This window comes from Armigeres subalbatus, chromosome 3 (assembly GCF_024139115.2).
Source record: "Armigeres subalbatus isolate Guangzhou_Male chromosome 3, GZ_Asu_2, whole genome shotgun sequence".
NCBI lineage: Eukaryota > Metazoa > Arthropoda > Insecta > Diptera > Culicidae > Armigeres > Armigeres subalbatus.
The window spans coordinates 293,791,388-293,804,368 of NC_085141.1; the positions used below are offsets into that span (position 1 = coordinate 293,791,388).

Below are 12,981 nucleotides of genomic sequence, written 5' to 3' on the forward strand. Positions count from 1 at the left end.
GAACTTTTCCGCTTGAGAGAGTGTCAAGGCGGACACTACTCTGTTGGGTGCAGGAGAAGACATTTTGTGACCATCTTGGGTTCATCTGCGGTCATCAAGCAGGTGATTGAACCCCCAATTGCCATTCTCATCGAAGCCATTTTCGACGCTGGTAAAGCGTTCCTCTCGATCAAGGCTACTGGCGGGAAGCTGTTTGCCGGTGTGTGGTGGTGCTAATATCACTACTGGGATCTGCAACAACAACCCGGTGAGTCAGTTCCATTATTCCATGCATGTGGCTTGCAGTAGCGTTACAACAAATTGAAAGATTATTCCAACCAAATTGAATTCAACTTCATTTGGTTGATGCCCTTGATTGTGTTGCCGCGTATGATTGGATCTGTTCGCAACGGGAAGGAGCAATACGTTCGATTAAAACAACCCTTTCCCGTCGATTTCTTCGTCGCGAAGGCCAATACACCGCGACGGGAAGGATCTGATTCATTCGATTGTGTGTTCGCCTCGCCGGTACGGTTTCGCGAAGAAACGAGTAGCTCGCGCCGGGAAGGAGATCCGTTTCGATTTGCTACCGTTTCCGTACGTTCCCCGTGTTTGTGTGCTCGCCGACAATGCCGCCCAAGGAAGAGAAAATCCTCGCGGATAAGGTGGTCCAGCGGCCTTCTTTGATCGCTATGCGAAAAGCGGTTGAAAAATTCATCGCTGACTTCGATCCAGTGCGTGACAGGTGCCAAGTGCAAGTGCACTCCAAATAATCTAAACGTTGTTTTCACCTGAATTTTCAGGTACATTTTACGTGCACACGTAACAACAAATGCTTCAGAAAATTCAGGTGAAACTTACGTGTCCGGTGAATTCTATCCAAAATTCAGGTAGAACTTACCTGATTTTCACGTAGAATGAAAATTCTATCGAAAAATCAGGTAAAAGTTACGTGAATTTCAGGTGGAAAAAATCTACGTACTTTTTCAGGTGGAAACAACGTGTAGATTTTTTTGGGTGTGAGAATCGACTCCCTAGATAAAGTGAATACTGCGTTTGCGGAGGTTCAGGACACCATCGAGCGTCTAGATAGCGAATATCTGGAAGAACATCTTGCCGAAAGAGTAGATTTCGAGCATCGGTATTGTACCGCAAAAGGATTCCTGCTTTCGAAACTCCCCACCAAAGGTAATCAAGTGCAACTGAACGCCTCGTTTGCTGCTCCGCCTGTCAACTTCCACCTCCGCTTACCGCAGATCGACCTACCACGTTTCAATGGCGATTTTTCACGTTGGTTGTCGTTCCGTGATACATTTTCGTCCATGGTTCACTCCAATGCGGACATACCAACGGTCGCCAAACTGCAATACCTTTTGCAGTCTCTGGAAGGGAACGCAAAGAAGCCCTACGAGTCGGTCAATGTCGAAGCTGACAATTACGCTTGCACTTGGGACGCACTCCTCAAGCGATACGACAACCGTCGATTCTTCAAGCGGCAACTTTTCCGGGCACTCTACGATTTACCAGCGGTGAAGCAGGAGTCTGCTAATCGCATCCACAGCCTGATCGACGATTTTCAGCGCCATGTGAAGGCCTTGAAGAAGCTGAACGAACCTGTGGAGCACTGGGACACACCGCTGATGAATATTTTGTCGTACAAGCTGGACCCACCCACTTTGCGAGCCTGGGAGGAGAAGACTAGTACGCAGGATGACGTGAAGTATGAGGAGCTGGTAGAATTCCTCTATCAGCGCGTACGAGTGCTGAATTCAGTAGGCTACGAGCACCATCAGCATCCAACGCCGTCGGCAAAGGTGGCCGGCAACAGTCCAAAACCCACCAAAATCAAGTTCGCAGCCAACGCCGCTGCATCCACCAATTCATCCTCACCATGTCTACTGTCCTGTTCCGACAATCACGTCCTACGCAACTGCCCTATCTTCCTCGGGAAGGATGTACGCCTTCGCCGAGAATTCGTCACGTTGAAGCGGTTGTGTTGGAACTGCCTGTGCAGCGGACATCAGTCGAAGAAGTGTACGTGGAAGTTTTCATGTCGTACGTGTCACGAAAGACACCATTCGCTGCTTCACGATCCTGCTTTATCCAAGTCGTCATCGAGTTCAACCGTGTCATCTACTATTCCCGTTCAACAACCGTCTCCGTCCACTAGCGTGGGCACTCGAAGCTCCGCTCCTCCCAATATCAGCATGGCAGTCCGAACTGCATGCAATACTGTTTTGTTGGAAACGGTTGTCCTCAATGTCGTTGATGATCACGGACACGAGTACCAGGCAAGGGCCTTACTGGACTCGGCTTTAATGTCCAACTTCATTTCAAAGCCACTAGCAAAGCTGCTGTTTGAACCCCCGTTCGAAAGTGGACATATCCATAGCAGGGAGAGGCCACGTACAGTGTGAAAAGAGCAATTGCCGCCACCATCCAGTGGAGAACACAGGAGTTTTCGACGAAGCTACAGTTCCTCATTCTTAAAAATCCTTCGGCACAGTTGCCGACCATACCACTCAACATCTCGTCGTGGAACATTCCCAGGGTTGGACTCGCCGACCCTCAATTCCACATCCCAGAGAGGATAGACCTCGTTATCGGCATCGGTTATCGTTGAAGCCTTCTGGGAGATTCATAGTGGTCGGAAGATTCCGTTAGGGGACGAACTTCCATGGTTGACTGAAACACCATTCGGATGGGCTGTCGCTGGCACCGCATCCAGTCAACACAATTGTATTCCTCGGATCTGCAACCTTTCTACGAAAGATGATCCGTTAGAAGCTACGCTTCAAAAGTTCTGGGAAATCGAGTACATCTCTGACGGACCAGCACTATCCGTTGAAGAAGATCGCTGTGAGAAGCACTACGTAGCTTTTTTTTGTTAAAGCTACTACCACCCGTGATCCTTCTGGAAGGTATATCGTCAGTCTTCCTCGAACCGACAATCCTTGTCCTAGGAAGCTCAAGGGATATAGCAGATCGCCGTCTTATGAGTGTCGAGAGGCGTCTCGAACGTGATCCTGCCACCAAGGACGCGTATCATCGTTTTATGGACGAATATCTCAAGTTAGGGCATATGAAGAAGCTCATCGATCCAGTAGACGACAATCAACCGCACTGCTACATACCGCACCACGCCGTCTTCAAAGAGTCGAGCACGTCTACAAAGGTTAGGGTCGTTTTCGACGCGTCGTGCAAGACATCCTTCGGATATTCATTAAACGACACTCTCTTGGTTGGACCAGTCGTTCAGGAGGATCTGCTCTCCATCGTGCTGCGTTTCCGCATGTGATTCATAGTGGTCGGAAGATTCCGTTAGGGGACGAACTTCCATGGTTGACTGAAACACCATTCGGATGGGCTGTCGCTGGCACCGCATCCAGTCAACACAATTGTATTCCTCGGATCTGCAACCTTTCTACGAAAGATGATCCGTTAGAAGCTACGCTTCAAAAGTTCTGGGAAATCGAGTACATCTCTGACGGACCAGCACTATCCGTTGAAGAAGATCGCTGTGAGAAGCACTACGTAGCTTTTTTTGTTAAAGCTACTACCAACCGTGATCCTTCTGGAAGGTATATCGTCAGTCTTCCTCGAACCGACAATCCTTGTCCTAGGAAGCTCAAGGGATATAGCAGATCGCCGTCTTATGAGTGTCGAGAGGCGTCTCGAACGTGATCCTGCCACCAAGGACGCGTATCATCGTTTTATGGACGAATATCTCAAGTTAGGGCATATGAAGAAGCTCATCGATCCAGTAGACGACAATCAACCGCACTGCTACATACCGCACCACGCCGTCTTCAAAGAGTCGAGCACGTCTACAAAGGTTAGGGTCGTTTTCGACGCGTCGTGCAAGACATCCTTCGGATATTCATTAAACGACACTCTCTTGGTTGGACCAGTCGTTCAGGAGGATCTGCTCTCCATCGTGCTGCGTTTCCGCATTCACTGTTTTCGCCGACGTGGAGAAAATGTATCGCCAGATGCTCCACCCTCCGGAAGACCGTAAATTCCTTCGGATTCGCTTCCGGACAAGCTCCAATGATCCTATTTCCACCTATGAGCTGCAGACGGTGACCTACGGCACCGCGTCTGCTCCATACCTTGCAACCAGGACATCGCAGCAGATTGCACGCGACAATGGGCACCAGTTTCCAGCTGCAGTAAATCCAGTCATTTACGATTTCTACGTTGACGATTTCCTTTCGGGTGCTGATGACGTAGAATCTGCAATTGAAGTGAGGCAACAAGTAACGTCGATGCTGAAAACTGCAGGCTTTCCAATCAAGAAATGGGCATCGAATGTTCCGCACGTTCTACATGGTGTTTCATCGGAAGATTTAGCTATTCAACCGCTGCATGAACTTCAGCACGAGCAGGCTGTTTCGACTCTGGGTCTCGTGTGGGAGCCGAGAACCGACGCACTACGGTTCAAAGTACAGCTACCTCTACCGGCCATAGTCCTGACAAAGCGAAAAGTGATGTCTTACGCAAATCTTCGATCCACTTGGTCTTGCGGGTCCTACAATTGTGGGGGCCAAACTATTCATGCAGCGTTTATGGGCAAGAATGGAGAATGGGGAGGCCTGTGAGTGGGATACAGCACTCCCAACCAAGCTACAGTAGGAGTGGAAGGCGTTTCATAACACTCTACATTTACTGAGTGAAGTTCGCCTCCGAACGCCGTCAATCTCCAACTCCACTTCTTCGCCGACGCCTCTCAAGGAGCTTACGGATCCTGTTGCTATGCACGAGCAGAAACCAGTGGCGGAGTATCCAGTCGACATTCCATCGCCCGGCTGGAACTCTGTGCTGCACGACTATCAACGCAGCTATTCGAGAAGGTGGTTTTTGCCTTGAACCGCTTGCCACCCGCTTATTTTTGGACGTACTCCACTACCGTTCTCCATTGGCTACGATCTCCTCCATGCCGTTGGAAGGCTTTCGTAGCGAACCGAGTGTCACAAATCCAGCACTCGACCGATGTCAGTCACTGGAAGCACGTATCCGGTCTCGACAACCCCGCTGACGATATTTCACGTGGGCTCAGCCCTGTCGACATGCTACAATGCAAGTGCTGGTGGAACGGCCCAATCTGGTTATCACTCGATTCAGATCACTGGCCGAATCTCATTCCCACCGACGAAGAAGCAGAGACTATCACCGAAGAACGCAATGTGTCACACGTTACGATGAGCGTCATACAGAACGAGTTCCATGACAATCTGTTACCATGACAAACGTTACTCCAGTTTCTCCAAGCTTCGTCGCGTTACTGTGTTCTGTTTACGATACCTGCAATCTTTGCGAGCACGCGCAGTACTGCGCCGAACCACCAACTCAGTATTCGCAACGATACCGTTTCTCCAGTCTCCACCGAAGAATTGCAACGCGCTGAACTTCATCTGTGTCGGCTAGCTCAACAACAGTTGTTTCCTGCAGAGATCTCTCACCTATCGAGCGGTGAACCAGTCATCAAATCATCCGCCATGAAGTGGCTGAAGCCGTACATCGACGAAGATCGCATTATTCGCGTCGGTGGCCGGCTGCGGCACGCCACACTCTCCGATTACGTCAAGCATCCTATCGTACTCTCTGCCAAACACCCGCTGTCGACTCTACTGGCTAGTTTCTTTCACTTGAAGCTACTGCACGCAGGGCCGCAACTCCTGCTAGCCACACTGCGCCAGAAGTTTTGGATTCTTGGCGGCAGAAATTTGTCCAAATCCGTTTTCCGCCATTGCCACACTTGCTTTCGTAGCAAGCCCACACTAGTCCAGCAGAGCACAGCAGATCTTCCGGCATCTCGAGTCTCACCAACTCGTCCATTCTCCGTCTGTGGAGTCGACTATTGTGGACCGTTCCTGTTGAAGGCAACCGTTCGCAATCGTGCTCCAACCAAGGCTTACGTGGCAATCTTCGTTTGCTTCGCCACGAGAGCCGTCCACGCTCGAAGAGGAAGAATCGCCGAGCTGCACTCGGACAATGCGACAACTTTCAAGGGTGCGTCACACGCACTCAACCGTATCTACCAGATGCTGAAGGTAGACAACAATGATCGGGATCGGATCTTCAATTGGTGTGCGGAGAACGAGATTCGGTGGAAGTTTATTCCGCCTCGTGCACCGCACTTTGGCGGGCTTTGGGAGGCTGCAGTCAAGTCAGCGAAGAAGCACCTCCTGAAAACAGTAGGCAACACCAACATTGCCTATGAACAGATGTTGACTCTACTGGCACAGGTCGAAATGTGCCTCAATTCCCGTCCGCTGACTCCGATGCCAAGTGAACCGTCTGATCTGGAGGTCCTAACTCCAGGACATTTTCTCGTCGGGGCCAACCTTCAAGCGGTACCCGATGCTGATTTTCGTGGGATTCCTGACAACCGTCTGGAAGCTTACGATGTGGTTCAGAAGCATCTCCAGAACATCTGGGCCCGCTGGCACATGGGTGCGGCACTCTTGCTCCATAACCAAACAACTCTTTATTTATAATCATTTTTGAAACGCTTCAGAAATACTTTTTTTGCATTTATTTTTCTTCTGGGACCCAATCATCAGTGAAAATTTTAGGGTAAACTAGCGAAAGAAACCCAGCTTTGCCCGGGTGTTGCAAATGTCACAATAAACTATTTGCAGCACCGCACTTTAGATCAATTTCCGTGCGTTTGTTTTGTGTTCCTCAACAGCTGACCCAAAATTGTATTCTAATGTTTTTTTTTTTTACATTTCTATGTTAAATTCACCAACTTTTTGTATATACAAACCTTGCGGTACAGAGAAACAGACGTCTCACTCAACATATGTTCCATCGTACACCTTTTTAACGGTTTATTTAACTTTTTGTAGGCCGGCCACCGATGGCGCTTTCATCGATTTTGCTTATGTTTGACGCTTGCACACTACCGCCATCTGGTTGCCGCTTGGCCACTCACCGGGATTTTAGCATTGGGCGACAATGTTTTCGTGACGATGATTTTGATTGCATTTTGTTCTAAGTGAGACGTCTGTTTCTCTGTGCTTGCGGATTCCAAAACGAATCGATTAGAGAAAAAATCTTGCAAATCGGGCAATCCGTTCGCGAGTTAAATCGTCAGCAAGAAAATCTCAACTCATTTTTATTATATAGAAGATTGGTATTGAAAGCATATCCGAGTCTTAACAAAAAGTTCAAAAATTACAGACCAAATCGCACACTTGAACAGGTACCACACTAGCTCCAAATTTCGCTCTAGAATGCATTATTTCAAAGTGTTTGGCACTTTGGAGGATTTCAACCGATCATGGAAAATTCTTTAAATTTAAATTGTTGGCTATTTTTAACTCAAACAATAGGTACAAGGGGTGATAAAGTAACTTTTTTTGTTTCCATTTGATAACCAAATTCAAACAATCCAATATTGTCAATCGAAATTGATGACCGACACTAAAACCGACATAAAGCCAAGATGTCATATCATTTATATTTCTTCATTACAACACAAATCAACTTTCCCGAGCGCCAAATTGCTGCACATCTGCCGAAGCTCCGAGTTGTCACTATGTGTCGCACAGCCCTCCGATGCCCGCTCCGAAATGAGACGACGTTGATAAACTCAAGATCAATATTGTGATTACTTTTATCAGTTTGTCTCCACTCCCCGGTCTGCTTTTCTTCGATTTTCAATTTAAATGAAAATAATAAAAAATAATATTGCAAGATGGCGTCACACTCATATCTTTCGGCATTTGCAGCAATTGGAACTAACAGCAGCAGCACCGCTCGCCGTGGCCGTGGGTAGGTGTTGGGTTGGGTTGAGGGCACGTATTCTCGAGTGGGTTCGCATTGCTGTCTCTTTTGCTCTTGCTCCCACTTTTCTTCTATCCATTTCCTCCGCTGCTATGGAGTCATACTGGCATTTGGAAAAGCGCGCACTCTAAAAGAAATATAAAGTTCAACTCGTGAGTCGGCCCCGCTTTGCGAAACACAGTGTACAGTGTCCGGAAGCTGGTGGCTTTTGAAATCTTTTAGAACTGTAATGACATTGCGATCATGGTTTTTCTTTCGACTTATGTTTTGGAAAATTGACTACGATTTGAGTCGGAACATTGTTCATACCTAAAAAAGTTTGAGATCACAGAAAAACCGTTGACATATCAATATACATATAGAAATATATCTGCCAAAGAAATTTTAATTTAATCAACTTTTTGATTTACTATCACGAAGCTTGATCAGATACTTCCACAAGGACCCTACACTGTGATGTAGAGCTGCAACCCAACCACCGACAACGACCGCATCTATCCTCACCGCCTTCGGAAAAGCGCACGGGTTTGAGGAATAATGGGTAAATATTCATTTTACGGAAGCACAAAGATCCTACCGAACCATACCGCGTTTCTGCTGCTGCTTCTCCCATCCATCCGCTGGCGGCGATTCGTGGTGATGAAAAAGTGTCATCTGTCCCGGCCGGAACCATCCATCCAGCAGAGCAGTGCTCGCCGGGATCTCCTCACACACACCCACACGTTGGTTGGGGCGGTGGCCTGGCCCAGCCAGTGACTGGGAAGCACCCACCTCGCCCTTTGACCCAATGCCGGAGAGTCGTACAGCATTTTTCATTTCAATTTTCATTTGCAAGGCTTCTTCGTTTGAAATTTTTGGTTTATTTCTTATTTTGCGACCGTCACTAGCTAGAGGTCTGCACAAGTTCCAACAATTGTTGGTCTAGAATTTTTTCTTCGCGTATGTGTATGAAGACTTGTATATGAAAAAATACAAAACTGATTTGATCAAGAGAGATCAAGACTTTTATCAAGAATTAATTAGGTAATTCGCTTGAAATTCGTTGGGGATGAGAAAAAGTGTGCTCGGATTGCTTTTAGGGAAAATTGAATTTTTTTATATCTAATTCTTTACTAATGAAATACACAGGATTCTGTTTTTACACGATTTTTTTTTTATTTCGCTCGCTTCGATTTTTTATTTCGCTCGTGTTTTTGATCGTGTGACTGCAATTTGCCACCAAAATCTTTGCAACATGTTTCAAAAAATCCTAAATAAATCAAAGAAAAATCACATGGTAATTAATATGCGTTAGACATTTAAGATGGATGCAAAATTGAGAAAGTGTAAATCGTGTAAAAACAGAATCCAGTTTATCCGATTATTGTATGAATCTCAATTTTAACATTTTAAGATAAGATAATAGATTATAACAGAATGCAGGAAAATAAAAATAAATGCAATTGCAACAGTGCAATTGAGCATTTTTAATTTGTTACATTTAAAAAATATATTTGTTTTTTTTTTGTATTATTCCTTCCTCGATTCATTTTTGCTAAGATTAGACAAGGCAAGTGAACAAGTTACTTTAATTGAATGCGAATTGAACATCTAAACATCTTCGTTCAATTCTTTCGAACGAAAAGAAACTAAAACATGTTCAACTTTAGGCAAGTTAATTGAATTCAACCGAGTTGATCAACTTACTTGTCCTATCTAAACGTAGCATTATAGTGACTTCTCCTATAGAAAATTGCTAATTTAATAACATGCTCCTAAATATGAGACTAACGTATGAATATTTATATAAAAATTGGCCTAAGTCTTGAAAAAAAATTATCTTAGCAGCCCAGGTTAATGTTGCGATGACCATTCGCTGTTGCTGACAGTGATGCTTCGTTATTATACCTATGATAAAACCGAAACTCATCTAGCAAGAAACGCGTTGCTGCATTCATCCAGCTGGGAGGGTGTCCACTAGATACGTATATGACATTGGAATACATTTTATTTTCTTTTATTTCTGTGATTCATGCCTTTGTGTGGGCAGTTGTCGTTCTAGCAAACCACCCAGAGTTCATCCTCTTGGCCGTTGCCGCCGACAATGTGAAGCATGATGGCAGATGATGACGAAAGGAATGAAAATGGCTGTAGACAGTTCACAGAACATGACAATTATTTTCATTTTCTCATTCTAATAAAAATAATACTGAACGTCAATGCCTTTGAGCACTGAAGCGTGCGAATGTACGTTTCAGACTAAAAAAATTTCTTCAGAATGATTAAATTTTTAAATAAATTCTGTTTGGAAGTTGTTTTATGAGAACTGAATTAAATCACTATTAGAATTCGCGTAGTCACAAGTGCTCTACTGCTATATATCTACAGTTGAACGAGCACACATTGCAATGCATTGTTCATTATCGAGAACTTCACACTCTAAAGATCCTTAGCACCGGGCTGAGCGGATTGTGTATAGTAGGGTGCCAATAGAATGTATGGGAACAAATTTGTCATCGAATTTCAAAAAACAACATAACTCACAAGTTTCATTACCCCAAAATATGACCCCATGGCAAATTTGAGTTCAATCGGACATGATTTAAGGGGTGCCTAAAATTCATCAAAGTTTTGAAATTTTGACCCATGAAAATTTGTCCAAGGGGAACCAAAGGAAAAGTCGAAAATCGAATTTTTGTTTTTAATGTTTTTGAGATCTGACGCTATTTTATTTTTTTTTTAAAATCGATTTTTTCTCTTAGAACATTTTTGGGACTTGAAATTTTTTTCAGATGATGAAAAAAAATTTCATCGATTTGAGCTAAATCGAACACGATGAAAAATTGTTTTCGCCATAAGAAATTTTTTCAAAGTCCCAATACAGTCGATTTTTTTCAAACAATTAATTCTCAAAGTTTCATGCTTTTTTGTCCGATTTAGCTCAAATTTTGCATAGCATTAGCATTAGCATTGAGCATTTCGCACAGATTCGTAGCTGGTACAAGCCAAGACTATTGTACGAGAGTAGCATCACTTCCATCCGTTACCACAGATATTGATTTGGGAATAATCACTATCTCTTAGATGAAAGCAATGCACCCTCCAATAGTCGAGACCTGTCCTGGCCACGTCCTTGCGAATGCTGAGGAAGGGGAAGGATGGTTAGTTGGACACCTACTTAAGAAAGATGCAGAGAACTCTACGACCTCTCATATGTGGCACGGGAGGTTTTGGGATTGTGTGGAAGGTTATAACAGTAGGAATCGTTTTGGTAGAACGTGAAACACAGAAAGAACTAAGATAGAAATACAAAGTAGAAAAGGGACGAGCCTGGAATTGAACCCATGACCTCCTGCTTACAAGGCAGAAGCGGTAGCCACTAGACCACCTCGTCATTATTTAGCTCAAATTTTGCATAGGGGGATGAATTCGATGGAAAAAATGTTCATCATCTAAAAAAATGTCCCAAAAATGTTCTAGGAGAAAAACTCGATTTTTCCAAAAAAAAAAAATTATTCAAATAACATCAGATCTCGACGTTTCATGTATTTTTTAGTCATTTGGCATCAAAAACAAAAATTCGATTTTCGACTTTTTCTTTGGCCCCCCTTGGGAAAATTTTCATGGGTAAAATTTTCAAAACTTTGATGAATTTTAGGCACCCCTAAATCATGTCCGATTGAGCTAAAATTTAGCATGGGGTCATATTTTGGGGTAATAAAACTTGTGAGCAATGCCGTTTTTTGAAATTCGAAAATGTCATTTTCATTGGCACCCTAGTATAGCGTGTGATCAATCACTTCTCGGGTACTTATTCAAAAGGACGTATGTGATTTTGTAAACAAAGATTCAAACGTCGATTTGTCCAATCTGATAGCACTTCCACGCAAACCATCACCACAGACAGGTAGGGCAGGTCTTCAGCTACCTGTTGGTGGTGTTAGAGACTTACTGTCGAGACTTACTGTAATGGTAGGATAAAGTATTTTGATGTATGTGCCCGTTTTACTTAGGAAAATCCCCATACAAGCTGTCAAAGGCGATAAAAAATAAAATGTATCTTTTAACGCAATTTTTCACTGAGTTTTATCAAGATTTGGTCAAAATAGCAAGGAAATATCATTTCTCGCTCCTCCTCATTTAAGGAGCGTTTATCAATTACTAAATAATTTTAAATAAGTCGATGACCGTTACAAAACAAACCAAATTGGGAAGCAAAAAAGGAGGTTATCCACAAACTAAGTACAGTAATTTAAGACCAGCAGGGTCCGTGCTCTACATCCTTGTTCTTTTATGAAAAAAAAAAATCGTTTTTCAATGTTCAATGCGTTGACAGTTACGTGTACAAGATATTCAAAAGAATTATTTATTTATTTTTCAGACTAATGCCGGAATAGCTTGTGTAATAAATAAAAGTCTTTCCGGAAGTCTTTCTCCATTCAACTCGGTCCATGACTTCCATGACTAGTCGACGGCAAACAATTTGGTATGGTACCTTGTAGGCGGCGTTCAGCAATGTGATTGCGCGGTAGTTGCTGCAATCCAGCTTATCGCTCTTTTTGTAGATGGGACACACGACACCTTGCATCCACTCCTGAGGCAGCACCTCATCCTCCCAAACCTTGGTAATTACACTATCCAACAAAATTGAACTTTTTTTCGCTCCCTTCAACCATTTTCAATGTACTCAATAGATTTTTTTACGCTGAATTCAGGTACGTATTCAGATTTTCTGTAACACGTCCAGTTTTTGAGAAAAACGCATTTTAATTCACGAAAGTACGTATTTTCATAGAAATTTGATTTCTCTCCTCTGCAAAGCTGAATTTTGGCTCCTCACTTTTAGAATAAAGTTTGAATTTTGTAGAATGGGCCTAGAAGAATGCATGTGGGTTGTTGGATTTCATTTGGCACGTTCATTTGTTGTGAAAAACGGAATTTCATTCACAAAAGTACGTCTTTTCATAGAAATTTGGTTTCTCTCCTCTGCAAAGCTGAATTTCGGCTCCTCACTCTTAGAATAAAATTTGAATTTTGTAGAATGGGTCTTGTAGAATGCATGCGAGTTGTTGGATTTCATTTGGCACGTACATTTGTTGTGAAAAACGGAATTTCATTCACAAAAGTACGTCTTTTCATAGAAATTTGGTTTCTCTCCTCTGCAAAGCTGAATTTCGGCTCCTCACTTTTAGAATAAAGTTTGAATTTTGTAGAATGGGTCTTGTAGAA

At 43.8% G+C, this 12,981-nt stretch overlaps 1 protein-coding gene across 1 annotated transcript in view; it reads left to right on the forward strand.

Annotated features, from left to right (window-relative positions):
* The first annotated feature begins 608 nt into the window (after positions 1–608).
* LOC134219668 (uncharacterized) overlaps positions 609–12,981 on the forward strand; it is a 112,372-nt gene continuing 99,999 nt past the window's right edge. The window contains 9 exon segments of the mRNA XM_062698472.1: positions 609–713; positions 1,050–2,270; positions 2,372–2,587; positions 2,589–2,855; positions 2,857–2,929; positions 3,585–3,930; positions 3,932–4,576; positions 4,658–5,186; positions 5,241–6,335. Of these exon segments, the coding sequence (XP_062554456.1) occupies positions 609–713; positions 1,050–2,270; positions 2,372–2,587; positions 2,589–2,855; positions 2,857–2,929; positions 3,585–3,930; positions 3,932–4,576; positions 4,658–5,186; positions 5,241–6,335 (4,497 nt within the window).